General features: G+C 42.1%; 1 protein-coding gene across 4 annotated transcripts in view; it reads right to left on the bottom strand.

The window, feature by feature from the left end:
• Window positions 1–3,455: 3,455 nt before the first annotated feature.
• The window catches only part of MLXIP (MLX interacting protein), a 77,898-nt gene continuing 63,082 nt past the window's right edge, over window positions 3,456–18,271 (bottom strand). For 2 of the 4 annotated variants that reach the window (XM_073313254.1, XM_073313255.1), the window contains 5 exons: window positions 16,861–16,962; window positions 15,493–15,620; window positions 14,296–14,419; window positions 11,299–11,428; window positions 3,456–10,367 (listed from right to left, as the gene is read on the bottom strand). In XM_073313254.1, coding sequence (XP_073169355.1) covers window positions 10,246–10,367; window positions 11,299–11,428; window positions 14,296–14,419; window positions 15,493–15,620; window positions 16,861–16,962 — 606 coding nt within the window. In that variant the 3' untranslated portion in view covers window positions 3,456–10,245. Of the gene's footprint in view, window positions 10,368–11,298; window positions 11,429–14,295; window positions 14,451–15,492; window positions 15,621–16,860; window positions 16,963–18,271 lie in introns of those variants that run through there. The other 2 variants (XR_012155104.1, XR_012155105.1) reach the window with 2 other exon arrangements.

Below are 18,271 nucleotides of genomic sequence, written 5' to 3'. Positions count from 1 at the left end.
CAGAGACTTATTAGGTCAGCTTGTTGGTCCCCAGTCACATTAGCTGGGACAATTCTTGACTGCTTATGCTGCAGGTCCAATTGATTTCTAGCCTGTGTGATTTTAGAAACGGAGTACATTAATTATAGTTGTACTATGAGAAATAACTGTAAATGTGGTTCTTCGTGGCTCCATGGTTACTGTCTCTAAATGGATTTAATATCTGATGTATCCAGTTCACACGTAACAAGGTTTTTGTTTTGTTTTTAAAACATCCATACAAATTTAGCTTGGAATCCAATAGTTTAGCAGGGGTTTTTCCTCCTCATGCATCATTATCACCAGGAAAAGAAGTTCTGCAGCCCGTATGAGGCCCCAGTGACACTGTGCAATGCCATAGTTTCCAGTGGATTGTTACAGGTGTCACTGAGCAGAATTTAGTTAGCAACTCTGTTGATGAATGAGCAAGAAGAGAATCCAGCTTCCTCTCCCATGGCTATATGGACTCCAGAAGCACTAAGAGGAGCAAAAGCATTAATATTTATTTTTGTCACTGAATACACACAGGGAGTGAATCTGGTGACATTTTTATCACTTTTTGGAGTAGAACTGCACGTTAAGACATAGGAGCTAATTCTGTTCTCATTTACACTGGCATCAATTTGCAGTAAATCAGTGGAAATTCTCTGGATTTTCCTTTGCGTAACTGTGGTGGGGCAGTCACCCCACTCCGAGAAAAGGTCTGAAACAGGCCTTTTGAGGATGCACAGACCGGCAGCCAATCAATAAAGGCATGTGGAGGGCCAATCAGGGGAAGGAAGAGGCAGCCAGTCAGGGCTGGATGAGGCCCTATATAAAGGCAGCCTAGCAGAGAAGAAGGCAGTCTCTCCCTGACTAGTTTCAGAGTAACAGCTGTGTTAGTCTGTATTCGCAAAAAGAAAAGGAGTACTTATGGCACCTTAGAGACTAACCAATTTATTTGAGCATGAGCTTTCGTGAGCTACAGCTCACTTCATTGGATGCATACCGTGGAAACTGCAGAAGACATTATATACACACAGAGACCATGAAACAATACCTCCTCCCACCCCACTGTCCTGCAGGGTATTGTTTCATGGTCTCTGTGTGTATATAATGTCTTCTGCAGTTTCCACGGTATGCATCCGATGAACTGAGCTGTAGCTCACGAAAGCTCATGCTCAAATAAATTGGTTAGTCTCTAAGGTGCCACAAGTCCTCCTTTTCTCTCCCTGACTAGTGAGGGAGAAGGACAGGCTCCTGAAGCAAGGAGCTAGCACCTTGGACAGGGCAGGCTTGGGGGAGCAGGAGAGGGCTCCAGCCCTGTTACCTGCCAGGCTGCAGACCCTGCTACAAAGGGCTGAGAAGGTGCACAGGGCCATAGGGGAAGTGGCCTAGGGAAGAATAGGCAGACAAGAGGGGAATGAAGGAGGGCAGAAAGAGGCTACCACTAGAGGGTCCCTGAGTTGGGACCCAGAGTAGCAGGTAGGCCTGGGTCCCCCCCTTATACTGGCCATGGAAGATGGTGGCCAATACAGACTGCAACTTGCCCCTGAGCTAAGGGGCTAGACTTTGGGTTGTGGTTAGCCACTGAGGCAGCTGTGAGTCCCAAAGACTGCTGTTAACAAACCTCCCCTGCCCCAGAAAGGGGTGAGTCTGGAGTAGTGGGCACTGCCGGAGGGCAGTGTCCTGAAGCGGACGCCGCTGAATGGGGAGCAACGCGGGTCCCAAGGCAGCAGAGCAGACGATGGGCAAGACACCATATGCTGAGGATGCCCTACAACAGACAGAGCTAATTCCTGGAACCACCACCGGGAGGCGCCAGTGGTGGGGAGTCTTGACCCCGTCACAGTAACTAAAATCTGAATTAAAAAGAAATGTGCAGTATACCAATACTTGTGGGTATGTACAGAGCTCTGATGAGTATGGTGCCCTGGTGCCTTCCATCCTGCCTTAAGTGCAGAATCTAAACTTTCATTAAAAAAAAGTAAGGTCTTGTCCTCACTCACAGGTTAGAGCGCATCAAATCAGCCCCGGGCGCCATAACTCCTGAGGTGTCCACACTGGCAAGGCACTTAGATCGCCTGGACTCCGTGGCTGGAGCGCGTCTGGTAATCCACCTCCATAAGAAGCATAAAGCTTGCTGCGTCCGGGCTGTAGTGCTGGTGTGTCAGTGTGGATGAGGTGTTGCATTACTGGGCTGTGATTGGCCTCTGGAAACATCCCATAATCCCCTGGGCATTGTTTTGAACTCTGCTGCAGGCATGCGGCTATCCCCTTTCAAAGCTCCGTTTCTGACAGCCCGCATGCTTATCTGCTCCTGGACACAAAGCAAACCATTACTATGGAATGCTCCGGCTGCAGATGCAGGTGTGTGTGAGAGGCGTGGGGTGGGGGCTGATGTTGGGTTTCCCTCTTTCCCCTGCCGCTGGCTGAACTTACAAGATAGCATGCTGACACACTGTCCCCCAAAACACACCGTCTCTCCCCCCCACATTTGAAAAGCAGCTGGCAATCTAGTAGGATGCCCATGGAACAATGGGACTGGGAAACCTACATCATGGGATGCTGTACCTGCCCCATTAGGCATTGCAAACCCTTCCCAAAACACGCTGCAGCTGCTTGTACACTGGGACAGTGACCGCAATGCACGGCTCTCTGTGGCATTGCAAGAGCCGCTCATGGGGACATGCTCCACGGTCACAAGGAGCACAGTGTGAACACACAGCAGCGCTTTCCCTGGTGCTGTCTCCGAGGCCTGGTTTAACTCCCGGCGCTCTACATCTGCAAGTGTAGACATAGCCTATGTTTCTAGTGGTTGATTGCTGAGATCACCTCAAACGTGACCTGACTCAGTGTAACTGATGCGGTGACATTGGTCTTTGTTTGCAGATCTGAAATGGTACCTGAGGTGTGGACGACTCCATTCATCTCAATGGCTGCTGACTCAAGACACCCAGTGATAACACTTTAAATGTCAGCATTGTTAAGAATTTCACTGCTCATCCCCGCAGGTAAGAAAGGAGAGAGATTATGACTTTCTGTACAATCTATTGCGAGTTCTAGCTCCTTCTGGCACTACCAGTGAGTAAGGTTGGAAGATCCCACCATTTTTCACCTCCTCCAATCAAGAAGCCAAGCCTCAGGAGCATAGCAGAGCCCCAAGGGGCATTTAGGCCCCCACAAGCAGCCAAGTTCCAGTAGCTTAGAGCAGATGAGCCTCACAAAGAGGAAGTCAAGCCTCAAAAAAAAAAAAAGGGGGGGGGGGATTTGGGAGAGCTGAGCACAAGGCACTCAGAACATGATCACATCTGCGCAGCTATGGTGAGGGGCATTTCATGTGGACAGAACTTCTTTTGTAGGTGGAGCCGCTCTCCTTCTCTTCTCTCCCCCCTCCCCACCCCATGAGCTATATAAAGGCAGTACAAAATTTAAAAGTGAACACACTAAGAGCAGAGTTTTCTTCCAAAAAAATAACATTTATTGTTTTGGTTGTAAATATAAAATTGCATTGCACATTTAACAGAGCTGCATGACAAATGCTGCATATCAGTAGCGCAGCAGATGTTGTGTCCTACAATAGAACAGAAAACCTTATACAACAAGGCCAAAGCAAGAGCACATCTGAAGCCCGTGTTCTTCCGAGTGTTTATGTAACAAAAAAATCAAATCCATTCATTTAAAAAAATACCTGTAGCAAATTTTTATGGCAGCACAGGAAGCACTTTGTCCAATGTATCATTAAAGAGGAGGAGGAGGAGGAGGAGGATTGCTTCGGGCGCTCACTTTGTCTTAACATTTTATTCATGCGTATGAGCTGTGCTTTAAGTTCAGAATAAAAACAATTCCAACAGCCATGAGACCATTATATTAAAATGCCTCGGTATGTTGCTTTGTAACCATACCGGGTTTTACATATCTGTCCAAAACCTACCTGTGTGCTTGCAGTCTTGCAATGCAAAACAGCATGACACCTGTTTAATAAAGAAGAAAAATGGAGAGCCGGTGCCCCAATCAAAGTCAATGGGAACAGGGCTGAGGGAGGAAGGGGCCTTGCTGCAGAAAACTGTTATGAAACACATGCACCCACATAGTAGACAAAAATTACTGGAGGCAAGCAATGGGCAGGCCAAATCCTGCAGTCGTTATCCCACCAAATATCTTACTCAAGTCAGAAGAAGTTAAGGGCACTCGGCAACTTGCCGATTGGGCCCCTAAGACTACGTGATTTAGTGGCAACAGTACTTTGATCATTTTACTTTATCTTGGTGTATAATCAAAAGTAGAAGCAGGCACTGGAAATAAAGTGTAGATAACACCAGACAAGTTATTCAGAACTGTCCTGATACTGAATAGTCAATTCCCTGCCCCCCACAAGTAGCTTTCAACTGGCACCAGCAGGTCAATAATTAACCATCCCAAGAATAGGCAGAAAAGATGGAACTGCTTCCCAGTAATCTGAACTACAAAAGCTTCATGCTGCTGACTGTTTCTGCTATTACCCAGAAATGCCACTGTCACTAAATATTATAACTGCTCTCAAACCGCTGCCTGATCTCACAGAGGCTTTTGGTTTTAAAACCAAACACACGTACTGGAATGTCAAACTCTGGGGCTGCAAACTAAATGGATTCACTCAAGCTGGCAAGACGCTGCTTAGCAGTGTGACCTCGCTGGTCTTTGCCTTTTCAAGCACTTACAGATGCACAGAGATCTAGCAGAAAGCTGGTGCCTGGAGACTCTGGGGTATTACTGGACTTTTTTGTGCACATTTCCCACAATCAAGTAATTTTCACAGTCCCAGATTCTAAGGGTCATATCATCCCCTGGTCAGAAGGGCACACAGAGGGCCCAGGAAGCTCCACTATATTCAGGATTTTCAACAGATCATCCCGTTGGGAGGAGGGGATGGCTGAACTGAGACGCACCAAACCTGTAGTACCCTAATAAGGCCTGGTCTGCACTTACAAATTAGATCAACCTTGGTATGTTGCTCAGGGCTGTGAAGAATTTTGCGCCCTGTGTGACATAGTTAGGTTGACCTAACTCCCAGTACAGACATAGGTAGGTTGATGGGAGAATTCTTCCATCGACTTAGCTACGGGCTCTCAGAAAGGTGGATTAGCCACAGTGACTGGAAAACCCCCTTCCCTCAATGTAGGAAACGTCTACACGAGTGCTCGCAGTGCAGACATTGCCTCAGCTCTGTGAGAAAATCTGCAGGAGCTTGGGGCACTCACAGAGCGCAGGAATAGTCTCACGCAGACTCAGCACATCTACGCTTGTCCATACAGCTCCCTTCCAGCAGCTGATACAGAGAGTCTCCCTGCAGGGGGTATTTCTCTAGGGGACGGGAAAGCCATCGCAGAGCCTGCCAATAGACCCAGTATTATCTCCCACAAAGAAATCCCAACAGTTCTGTGAGGGGATCATGCTGCCAAGAGTATCTCTTGTCCCCATCCCTGCGGTGCTCTTGCTCCCTCAACCTCAGCTAGTTTCTGTTTTTTTCTGCCCATGACTGTGCTGTTGGCAGGAAGCATAAGGCCCTAAGAGAACTACAGTAGCTGATGTGTTGGGTTACAGAGATGTACAGAGTTTAAGGGCGGAAGGGACCATTATATCATCTATTACAGTGGTTCTCAAACTTTGAAAATCCAAGGACCCCCAAATCACCTGCTCAGTCCCAAGCCCTGCCTGCACTCACCCCTGACCCTCCTCTTCCCTGCCTCTTTCTGCCCCCTCCCTGTGCAGCCTGTCCCACTCTTCCCCCTCCCTCCCAGTGCCTCCTGCACACTGGGGAACAGTTCCCTGATGTGCAGGAGGTGCTGGGAGGAGTTGATCAGCAGGGCCCGTGGACCCCAGTTTGAGAAATGCTGATCTAGTACATCACAGGCCATTATTTCACCCAGATACCCCTGTATTGAGCCCAATGATTTGGGTCTGAGTAAAGCATAACTTGTGTTTGGCTTTTAGGGAAGCTAAAAATGAATCTGAGCACTACAGATTCTTTGGGAATCAATCTACAACATGAAGCCACTGAAGGCGAGGTAGACCGTCGGTGTCACCTGAAATTCTCTGTAAACTGCAACAGATAGTGGGGACTGGTTGAGAGCCTGCATCTGTTTGTTGCCACACAGAACTGAATTGGAACTCGTTAAACTGAGGCAGAGTGTGACTGCTCTGGGCAGAAATCATCTTTTTGAAAGATGTGTTATTTAAGCCCCTTAGCTGGTGAGCAGAAATAGAATACAAAGTTCAAGCTTATAGCAGAGATTTACACCGCAATTCATATAAATTGGGTCAATCTTTTTTCATAACAGTATTTTGCGATCTAAAGAAAAGCTCTGTAGAAATACTAACTGCTTTACAAAAGATGAAGTATCATCTCCATTTTACAGAGGAAGAAACTGAGGCAGATGTAAGTGACTAGGCCCACAGCAAAACAGCGGCAGAGCCAGGGATTAAACCAAGGTCTGTAAACTCCCAGTCCAGTTTTCAGTGCCCCCAATAAGCACTGTCACGATAAAACCTGTAGTCTGAAATAAACAAACGAGAGTTCAGATTTACAGAAATTAGGTGGCAAAGGGTTCTCAGAATTATAAACCTCCACTAAGGGACAAGATCTTATTGTTCAAGTCTCCATGCGTCATGGGTATTTGTTCAACTCAAAAAATTTAGGAAAGCAGATGATTTCTGGTAAATGCCAGACAGAATGAAAAGTCTGTATTCTTTTTTCTTCTCCCTTGTACACTTTTCCCCTTCCTCACTGCCAAAGTCAGCAATTTTTAATAAAAAAAAAAAAAACGATAAAGTGCTGCTGATCTTTGCACAGCAAGCAGAACAGTTTTGTGTCCGTTTCCCCTGCAACTAACGATACACACCCTATCTGTCCCATTTTAATCTATTCAGCTATGCAGTGAGACTCGATGGTTTTTAGCAAACTTCTAGATAAAGAAAGTGGTAACCTGATAACTTTAAGCAGCTCAGTCACAATATCCTTTCATGTTCCTTTAGGCTACCAATGCAGTCAATGCGAGTCCTTCTATTGATTTCAATGGGAGTTGGGACTGAACTCTTTAGGGTCTGATCCAAAGCTCCTGGAAGTCAGCAGAAAGACTTCCACTGACTTCAATGAGCTTTCTAACAGGCTCTTAGTATATCTTGCGTATTGAGGGAAAGATTGATTATGATCACACCTCACATTGTCTTCAGTGCAATTACTCCCAATTTACACTGGGATGAGGTAAGAACTAGGCACAATATCTACCATGCAGACTGGAGACAACTTCACCTGATACATATTTTAACATGCAAATATATATATATCAATAAGGTAGGTGTGTAAATGAGGAAGTTGGGGGGGAACCCAGCTAATCACTGTGTCAGATTTTGTTAGAAGTTCAAGATCATTGATAAAATGAAGGCTGAATATAGGCATCGATAGAAAAGATCTTACATTTATATAGCACCATTTATTCAGATGGATACCAAACAATATTGCTTATTTTACTAATAGATTGTACTGCATATCTAGGCCTGAGTATATATGTAGAAAAGCCACTTCACCGCTTACCAACCACCTCTGTGTACTATTTCAATAAAGTCTAGGCCTACATTTTCAAAGGGCCTTCAACTACTATCCCTACAGCTGTGACTGAAGTTTTTCTACAGCTGCAAAAATCTCAGAGATGTGTGTGTGAAGTTTAGGTATATAAATGCATAGCAAAATGTCTCTTGATTTGCATGCACAAATGCCATTTCCACCATAACTGATGTTCGGCATATGCAAAAACTCAGCTGTGAAAAGTTGAGAATGCAAAAACTCAGGACAGGGAAATCCTGCAGTTTGTTTCACAGGTAACTTTTGAAAGCCTGACCCTCCAAATGGAAAGTTATATGGCAGAGAAAGTGAAGAGTTGCTTCCTAATGTAAAATCCCTGAAAATATTTTAGAATGTGTAATATCAAATTATTTTCAGTCTGCTCTCTAACTAAACACTGTCAGCGTACTAGACCTGCCCATCTCAATGCAGCTTGCTTGTGAAACTGGAAGGAAAGGTACCAAGGGAAGATATCAGGTGGCTTTACCTGGATTGTTAACATGGTTCCTAATAACTTCTCTCTAGAAAATAGTGGAATTGTCAGGGTTATTAATAAGTTGTGCTGAGTTTAATGATTTATTTTTCTGCCATGAAAACTGACCTGAGAGTTTGGTAAACTTCTGGGATCTCAAATTTTGAACGAGATACAAAATACAGTCAATGGCCTGAAGGCTCAATTCTTTTGCAGATGAAGTTAATTCATGCAGTGGAACAAAAAACCAAACAAAAACGCTCAGACGTGTAATCACATTATTGGAGTTACCCGTCACTGTGAAAGCAGACACGGCTAGGCATTTCTCTAGCTGTGCACAGTACAGCTCTCCTCTTAGGTGGTTATATGCTAGTAGCTAAGCAACAAATCACTTAGTTTTTCACAGTGCATTGGAAAGCAGGAGCTCAGATACCAGAGTGATGAGTGCCGCATCAGAACCTCAACAGAAGACTTAAGCTTTACATCGTGCCTCTACTTTCAGGTCAAGGGGGTTGGCTATCAAGGATCATGTTTTTAGTAGACTTCATTACAGCGATGCAGCAGAGCAACTTGTTACCCACAAGCCAAACCCTGTCCCCAGCACACAGGCTGAGAGCAACACTGGTGGGCAAGGTGCTGTGCAAAGGCACTGGCAAGGAACAAACCCCAAAGCTGGGAAGGCTTGAAGCGTAAATTTTCTGCTCCAGCTTTGCTCCAACCAAAGAGAGTCAGTTTTGCAGACTCTCCATGACATGAGCTATGGAGAAGGCACTGCAAGAGAAGGCCTACAAATCATGGGTCAAGAGTCTCCAGGTTTATGCCCATACTCCTCCTAATTCGCCAATATCACATACATACACCCTGCCCCACTTAGATTAATCCTAATGTGGACAGGAACAATCTGCATGAGGTACTGTTGGCCAGAAGTTGCTAGCACTATGGTGACGAACACATTGCTAGTGAACAGTGAAGCTCAGACCCATCTACATTTATGTCAGTCGCTTACTGTGCCAGTCACAGTGAATAAAATCACATTTCAGATATCAAACAAGAGGTGTTCTAAGTTTTATGTTGGATGCAAGCCTCCTCTTAAAGATTGACAACCGTGACCTAAATCTTTCAAGAGTTTAGGACTTAGGGCAGGGATACTGAAGCAGGGGAAACAGGCAAAGAAGATACAGGAGCGAGGGATAGCTTATGAGTACATATGGATTGATCTAATTTCTGTGACAACATAAATGCCAACTTCCTAGTATTACAAACTCAGTTTCTGTCTCTAAAGCATTACAGCATCATCTGTGCACATGTGTTATGATGGAGAGTTCAACTCTGCAGCATGTAAGAAAAAATAGTTTACAGTTTAAGCCTGTATGGAAATTCATGTCTATATTTACAAGTAAAAAATTCACACAAATTAAAGAAATTGTTTTCTTGTACTTGCCAAACTGTCCTGCTATGCACTTGTACTGCCTAAATCAGGAAAAAAAAAGTTCTACGAAAACATCTGCTACTTTATTTGCTAGGAAATAAAGCATACCCACCAAATGATCACATACAAATAATATACTGAACTAAAATAAAGATACATACACAACCTGAGATTTTAATTCTAGTATTTTACCATGATTTTGTATCTTTGATTAACTTTTTTCTCCTTTGGTTATTAATATGTTGATCATTCTTTTTATCAACTTTTTTACTGTTCAAGTAACACAACAAAGAAATTGAACTGCAGGTAATAAAATGAAAAAGCACAGTACCTTTCATGAAATCAGATGTGCATTTCCCTTTAACAAATTGTTCCTAGGTGTAGTGAATTTACACCTTGTTTAGTACTTAAAGTCATTTTATGCAAAGATGTTCACTGTGTATTTATTCATGCTTCATTGATGGAGATTTTTTTTATTGCTGAATGCAGGACCCAAGCCTACTTATGTATCTGAGGTTGGCATTCTCACTTAACTGAACCTAACAGGTACTGAAGAGGAAGCCAAGCATTAGACAATGTTGCATTGTATCTCTACATGTTCAGAAGCCAGAGGCAAAATGCCCTGAACAATGTCCTACATGATAGAGAGAATCCTTTCTAAAGTGCACGAACTGTAAGGAGACTCATAAGTCTGTGAGGCTGGGACGTTCTTCACGTCTTGTATAGGTAACTCATCATTTGTGGTTGTTAGGTTTCCCCAGCTGTTTTGTTGATCTTACAAACTGCCTCAGTGGCTTGCTCTGGCAGGCGTGATGGATCTGACAGAATCGAGGTGGTTATACTGAGATGCCGAAGGGTGTTCAGCACCACTGGAATAAAGGGCCAGAAAAGAATCAAGGAGAACAATTAGTCTGATTGCAAACAGATTCACGTAGTACACAGTGAAGTTACAGCAGGGATAAATGATCTATTATAGATTCATAGATACTAAGGTCAGAAGGGACTATTATGATCATCAAGTCCGACCTCCTGCACAACGCAGGTCACAGAATCTCACCCACCCACTTCTGCAAAAAACCTCTCACTTATGTCTGAGCTATTGAAGTCCTCAAATCGTGGTTTAAAGACTTCAAGGAGCAGAGAATCCTCCAGCAAGTACAGATACACGGATATTCGTGCAGTACACACGGAGCCTCAACAATGCAACGTCAAAGACATTGAAGCGCAATGACTTTGCTGGAAGGACAATGTTTATAAAGTGGAGATCTAGTATTTTGACTGCACTTTTCAACAAAATCCCAACTTGTTCCAATATAGACTGTATATTTTGCAGTATTAACCACAGATATGAACTTGCTGCTTCATAATGGAGGAGGATTGAGAAACTGGCATCAGCTTCAATCACCTCCAAACTTCACAGGCATTTGAAAGCTAAGCACAAATTCAAACATCTTCTATCTTCATAACAAGACAAACCACTCTCCTGACCCCTATGCCATCTCAAGAGCGTTTGAAATCTGGATTAAAATGTTGTGGCTTGAATCTATATTTAATTTCTGGTCTCTACAAACAAAAGTTAAATTATTTTCTCTCCTTGGTGCTAACAAGAAATGCTCAAAGTGAATTTCACTGGCAGCAACAACAGTTCTTAATTTTCCATTGCAACAATGCAAGAGGGTTGAAAAAACCCACATCTTATATCATGCCTTCCTTCCCTTTCCCATGCTGAATTTCCAAGAGGAAACTGTATGGTAACAACTATTATAGTATTAAATTACCACTGGTTAGAACTCTACTTACTTGGCCTCAGAACAGGGAGCGAACAATGCTGATCCAGCCAAGCCATTGCGGTCTGGTTCAGATCCTCTAAACTAGTCGTAGACACCATTCCATTGAAGGACTCAAACAGTGGCTTAATGATAATACTAAACTGCAAATCATTGAGGGTTAAGGGGAAAAAAAGAGGAGCACAGAGCATCTTAATAAAAAAACAACAACCATTAATAGTTCAATGTAAGTGGGAAACAGAAGGCATCTAAATGGACTTCAACCAGCAAAGGGACACTAACATTTAAAGAAACATTTCTCCCTGGGATATTAAAATAAAACAACAACATCTAATGTCAGTGCTCTTCACCTATGTCGTTTGTCTACTTTATGCTGTAGAATTTGGATTGCAAATAACAAAGGAACATTTAAAAGAAATCACGAAAAATGTTTCTAGTCCTAGTAGTTTGTGTCCCTCCTTTTTATTATACTATTATAAAAAGATGCAGCTAGCCCTAGACACAGCCTATGAAACCGTGGGACATTCCACTCTGGGGGACACCTCTTCTGATCAGAATCCTTTGGCAACCAGTGCTAACAGCAGCAAGCTATAGACATGCTTTAGGGATTCCTCCCATTAACTCCTCTAACCTGAAGGATGGGCACTGTGATGGCTACAACCCTACTAGAAAAGGAGGACTGGACAGGATTCTCACATTGTAATGAGCTAAAAGATATTGAGCAACATAGGATCATTCTCTCCTGCTCGCAGAAGGCTGCATCCTTTAAAGCACAATTTAGCCTCCGCTGGCCCCATGTAGCAGTGACTGGGAGCAGATATCAAATCAGGGTCTCCTATATCATAGCTGAAATGTTCACTACGCTTGACCTACAAAGCAATTTGTTATGATGATGTTTGAATAATTCTAGAACAAAAACAACCTGCCCCCAACTAAATCAAAACTTAAAATCAAACCAGCTCGTGAAATATGTACCCACGGAACTTATCCAGGGCTTTAAAGATAGTTCAGTTCTATGATCAATGGGCCTGACAATCTACCACTATCTTTAGATCTTCTGATAACAGTAAAAAAAAAGGTTTCAGAGGAACAGCCGTGTTAGTCTGTATTCGCAAAAAGAAAAGGAGTACTTGTGGCACCTTAGAGACTAACCAATTTATTTGAGCATGAGCTTTCGTGAGCTACAGCTCACTTCATCAGATGAAGTGAGCTGTAGCTCACGAAAGCTCATGCTCAAATAAATTGGTTAGTCTCTAAGGTGCCACAAGTACTCCTTTTCTTTTTTAGTAAAAAAAAAAAAATTTCCAATTCCATCAAAGCGTGGAAGTATGGCATAAACAAGTCTCAACATTGTAATATGCTCCTGGGTACCCTCCAACACTAATGGCCAAGATCAATCTAATTATTGCCTGTTATGTTTAAAGGGACTGCCTGCGCTTACACCGCCTTGTAAAATGACTGGAAAAGTAATGTAACAGGCTATTCTTCAGCTGTCTCTCCCAGCCCAAGATCAGCTTACTCATCTCCCTCCTTTACGTAGCAGAAACTATTAAGGGATTTTCAGATTTATGTTATGAACCTCCTTCACTGCTTTACAGTCATTTTACCATGGTGAAAACAGTTTTCATTCGTCATCATGATGGCTGACTATGGGCACAGATAGCCTCCTAAGCTTTCACTGGACAGTATTCTGGAAAATGTCACCGTGTCCTGAGAATAAAACCCAATTGCTAAAAAGGAACTTGGAGGCATAACCAGCTGTGAGAGGTGGCTTGCTGAGAGTATTATTCACTCCCTTCAAGGTCCCTGCTGCAAACTGCCTAAAACAATAGCTCTGATAAACGTAAACTGTCCAGTTCATCTCAGTGAGGCATTAACTCTGAAACCTCATGATGCCAATTTAGATCCCCACAACCATTTTACTGCTGAACATTTAGGAGAAATATCCAACTATCCCAAATTGCCTCCCATATCTTCCTGAGTGCAAAAAGTTCCAATTGCCTCCTACTGAGCTGCCAAAACTCCCAGCTTCCTCGCTGACAACTTTTATAATGCTCTTAAGCCTTTTTAAAACCAAATTCTGCAGGAGTTGAACATTTTGGAGGAGTATAAAATATAATAACCAATTAAGCAACACATGGGATATTGTCCTTAGTTGATCAATAATTTTCACAGTTAAATCAATTGCAAAGAACTATTTTTCTACTTTCTCTGAAGCTGCTCCAGTGTGAGGTACATACTAGAATGCTGCAAAATCCTTGGGCCTTTCCCACAGATGCTAGGTCAAACTTGCTGTGTAGAGCACAGGGGAGTCTTCCCCAAAAGCGTTGCACAATCTGACTAAGGGACAGAATCCTTTAAATACTGGTGAATAGAAACCAAAATAATATCTTAGCTTTCTCTTAAAGTGTCTGCAACTCAACGTAGCAGCCAGTGCAGGAGAACCAGAAAGAGAAACTGACCAGTCTGGTTCACTGTACAGTAGGAGTGCAGGGCAAAAAGAAAACCACATAAATGGTGAAAAGCACATGTGATTTTATTAAAATTAAATTTTAATAATCTCAGTAGTTATCAGTAAGGAATTGATTATTTAAATATCACCTATCTTAACAGTGGCCTTTTCTAAAAAATGAACAGACGAGCTATAAGCTCAGGGACAGTATTCACTAAACTTTAACAGGTTTTAAACCATAATAACGAATAGTAATAATACTTTGCACTCCTACAGCACCTTCCTTCCAAACCTCTTGAAAAGCTTTACATACATTAATGGATTTATACCTCAATACCCTGTGAAGCAGGGAAATATTATTCGCATTTTACAGATGAGAAAATGGAGGAACAAAGTTACTTAAGTGACTGGCTAAAAGGCACAGCATCAGTTATTGGCAGAGCTGAGATTAGAATCTAGTGTTCCTAACTCTCAGTCCTATTCTCTAGTCACAAGCCTATAGGGATTTAGTGCTTTTTTGATACAAATTCAATGTACAGTAGCACAGTAAAAGGATACAATCCAGAACTTCCAGTTCTGGAGGGTCCTGTTTCTCATGTACTCATCAAACATACTCCGCATGTGATCAAATCTCTGTCGTGTTATGGGAACCCCGGTAGCAGGGAGCTGCTGTTGACAAGAACTGAAGAAAAAGGCCAGAGCTCAAAATCTCTCTGCAAAAAGGAGATATTTCTCTTGCAAACCAAACACTAATACAGGACAAGCACTAAACATCAGTACCATAGGACTGATGCTGCCTATTAGGAGGTAATCCACTAAAATGAAGAGGACAAACCTCATTCATTAATGTGTATTGTATAACACTGTTTTCCTATCAGTTTTGTCCATATCCATTTAGCAAAGCGAATTTTCAAGCTGCTAAGCTTTTATTATTACAAATAATAGTGCTAAAAGCAAAGTAAAACATCTAACAATGTAATTTTGAGGGCCCACTTAGAAAGGAATAAAAACTCTAAAACTAGCAGTCAGATAAGAAAAACACTAATATTTTCTTCAAATTCCCATGATTTTAGGACACAGCCCAAATTAAAGGATTAATTTAAAATCAAGTAAATGGAGTTTATCAACTCCTACAAATATAATTTATTGCTTTCCTCAAAACCCTAATTACATAACAGAACACTTAACAAGTCTGTAGATGAAAAGCACTACAGACCACAAAATGCTTTAAAATTGGGTAATGATAGCTACCTTCCACTGTATAGCTGGGGAAACTGAGGCACAGAACTATTAAAGTGACTTTCCCAAGGTCACACGGGAAGTCAGTCGCAGAGCCAGGAAGATATCCCTGCACACTGACTCAATCCTGTGCTCTATTCACTGGACATTATTTCTTCCAATAATGAAAGATTACATATAAAAGGACATAAGGGACATGATTTCTGATCAACCGTACAATACAGCTTTGAACACAATGCTCCCTGACCACTTCTCAGAAGTGGGCCATTTTTGGTGCTACCACCATATGCACCAATACTCAGAGCCCACTGAAGGTCAACACAGAAGCCTACTGACGCTCATCCTATTGTGACTTTGCTTTTTCATTGGGATCCACGGATTTTTTTCTCCTCTTCAATGCCCCGCTGCCATTTACGCTAATATTTGGTGCAGACACCCAATGTTATTACCCAAAGAAATGCTCCCCATGCTCTGGTCATTATGGAAAAAAGGTAACAATACCCCCCAAAACCTCACATGATAGCAGTGTTTAGCTCCTCAATCTCCTCCCGAAGGCGCCTGGTTTCCTCTTGTGACTGCATTCTCTCCTGCTGTAGTTTAGCGATATATTCCACAGTCTTCTGGAGCGTGATTGCGTGGCTGATCTGTACCGAAGACAAACACAAAGTTGACTTTCTGGAGTTGATCTAAACAGCCTAAGAGTTTGACCCAAACCAAATATAGCACCTACAGAAGCATTTCTGCCCCTTTATCACATTCCTTATCCACCCTGGTAAGGCACTTTGGGATTGGCAAATGAAAAGTGCTACAGAAGAGCAATTAACCAGTTAGGTATTTATCCTGACTCTTATTAGCACTGGAAAAGTGAAAGATGCATGTGTGGCAACTTGCCTTCTCTTCCCCAGATTGGATTTTGACTACTTTCTCAATGGAAATGTTTAAACTGTTTGTTAACCACTTTCCCCCTTAACAAGTATTCATAATTATATATGGGGTGTGTGATGTCTTCTTTGATATGTTTCACATGTTACTAAAAGTTGTATGTTAAAGAGATAATTTAGAACATTTGATTCTAAAGGGTTTGGCGTTTTCTCATTATCATTAAACAGATGGGAGTGTGGTCTAGCGGTTATTAAAGGGGCCAAACAGCATTACTGACTTCTATTCTAGGATCTGCCTCTGTGTGCACCTTTGACAGGATAGCAATAAATAAGATCTACAATTATTATAATCCATTAAAATGGTTTCAATAAATAAAATAAGACGTTATATCGGTGAGCCCCCCTCACTTTGACTCAAATCAATCCATCCTGGGCTTTAAGCAGGTCACAATCTTTCTGTGCTACAGTTTACCTATCTGTCAAATTTGTACATGACCTGCCTCGTAGTGGTGTTGTGAAGATTAAGGAATGTTTGTAAAATACTCTTGAGATGGCAGAGGAAAGGAACCATATACACTAAGCTCAAAGCATTATCATGCTGTACCTATGATCAAGTATCTGTTACTGGAGCTCCAGGAGCAAAGAGGACTGCACTGCCCAGTTTCCTTTCTTTCCCCCTTGGGTCCTAAAGCTGAAGCTCATGGTCAAACAAGACTCCCTGTAATTTTGAGAATGGTACCAGTGGTAAACTTATGAGAACAAGAGCTGGCACGTACTCTGCTACCTGACCAGTAACAATAGATTTTCTTCTACCCATCCTGGGAATCCTCACCTAAACTCTTATGTCACAGATGCGTCAAGTAACTTCACTTTGATGTGTACTTCACATTCTCCAGTGAAACAAGTGATGTTCAGGTTTATTAACAACCCTTTTCAGAATGAGTGATGGTTTCTGTAACTTCTTTTGCATGTTAAAAATGCACAGCACTCATGGACAACTTACTGACTTAGAGTTAGCTGATACCAGGCTGTTCAGGGTGCTAAAACCAATCTTGATATTAAATCTTCTCTTTTGTTCTGCTGAAATATGCTTCATCCTTCGATTCTACATAAACAAATAAAATTAACTCATCAATCTATGCTGGTTTCTCCACCACTGCCCTATGGTCATTTTTGCTATTAAAATCTATACAATTTTATCTTTTGCTGAATTAAAAGTTACCATGGTATCCACAGCGTTCCTAATAATGCGGCAAAATATCATAGTGATATTAATTACTTGCACATGGCAATTTAAACACTTTCAGAAGTGCCCACTGTACTAAATGCAAACCAAAACTGGTTTAATAGGGTTTTCTTCTTAGTTTTATGCACACTTCTATTAGTTTTAAGTTTCATGAGGTTTAAAAATACCCCCTAAAATTCTGACAGTGTCTCTTTACATCCTTAGACCTTTAAAATTACCTGCAAATTATGGACCTGACCCACCATTCCTAGTGCAGCAAAAACTCCCACTGAAGTCGGTGGACTTTATGAGTGTGAAAGGAACCTAAACTGGGCCCTAACATTTGGTATACAACCTTTGGCACATACGGATGCTTTAAATCATTGTTTGGCTTATGTGCTACCATACATTTCTAAAGCTATCAAACATCTTTTTCCACCAGAACCCTGAAAAAGGGCTAATCAGATTTAGCCCTTTTATAGTGTTTTACAGAAGATGGGTAACTGTCATTAGCCTCCTTTTACAGAGGGGAAAAATGAGGAAGAACAAGTTTGTGTGATGTAGGCGTCCACTCAACGAGTTGGTGGCAGATTCTGGAACAGAACCTAGATTTCCTGACTCGCAATCCAATGCCCTACCCACTGATATGCTGCTGTACTGTAATCTAAGCAGTTTTGCTCAGCAAGACCATCACCTTAAGTTTCGAGAACAACGACATTCCAAAAAGAGTAAAGAATGGAACGCTAAAGGTGGGCAAACATCAAAGCGCCTGTAACAATCACTGATCCTTTGCCTGCTTACCAACATATTGGGACTTAAAACATTTAAAATACAAAGCATTCAGAGTCACCAATATTTATGTCAAAATGGCTAAAAAATTTGATTCACTGTAGGTTTGTTTTCCCAAGGACACCACATTATCTCGTGACTGCCTACTTCTAAACAAAGAAACGGAGTTGATAGCCTTCTTGGGTCTGTTGTGGTTTTCATTGTGTTTCTTGTATAATCAAGGAAAAATTCTACGAAGGCCAACTAGTGTGAGTGATACAGCCAAGGCCTCTAGCAGTCTGATTTAACAACTGGCATTTCTATAGTGGCTCTCACTCCAAAGTAAATCCACACTACAACTTGGAATGGAGCTTGTAAGGTTATTTATATGGATGGCTCAAAACATGTGTTCTTACACCAC

This window comes from Lepidochelys kempii, chromosome 15, assembly GCF_965140265.1.
Source record: "Lepidochelys kempii isolate rLepKem1 chromosome 15, rLepKem1.hap2, whole genome shotgun sequence".
NCBI lineage: Eukaryota > Metazoa > Chordata > Testudines > Cheloniidae > Lepidochelys > Lepidochelys kempii.
This window is presented reverse-complemented; position numbering and strand designations above follow the sequence as displayed.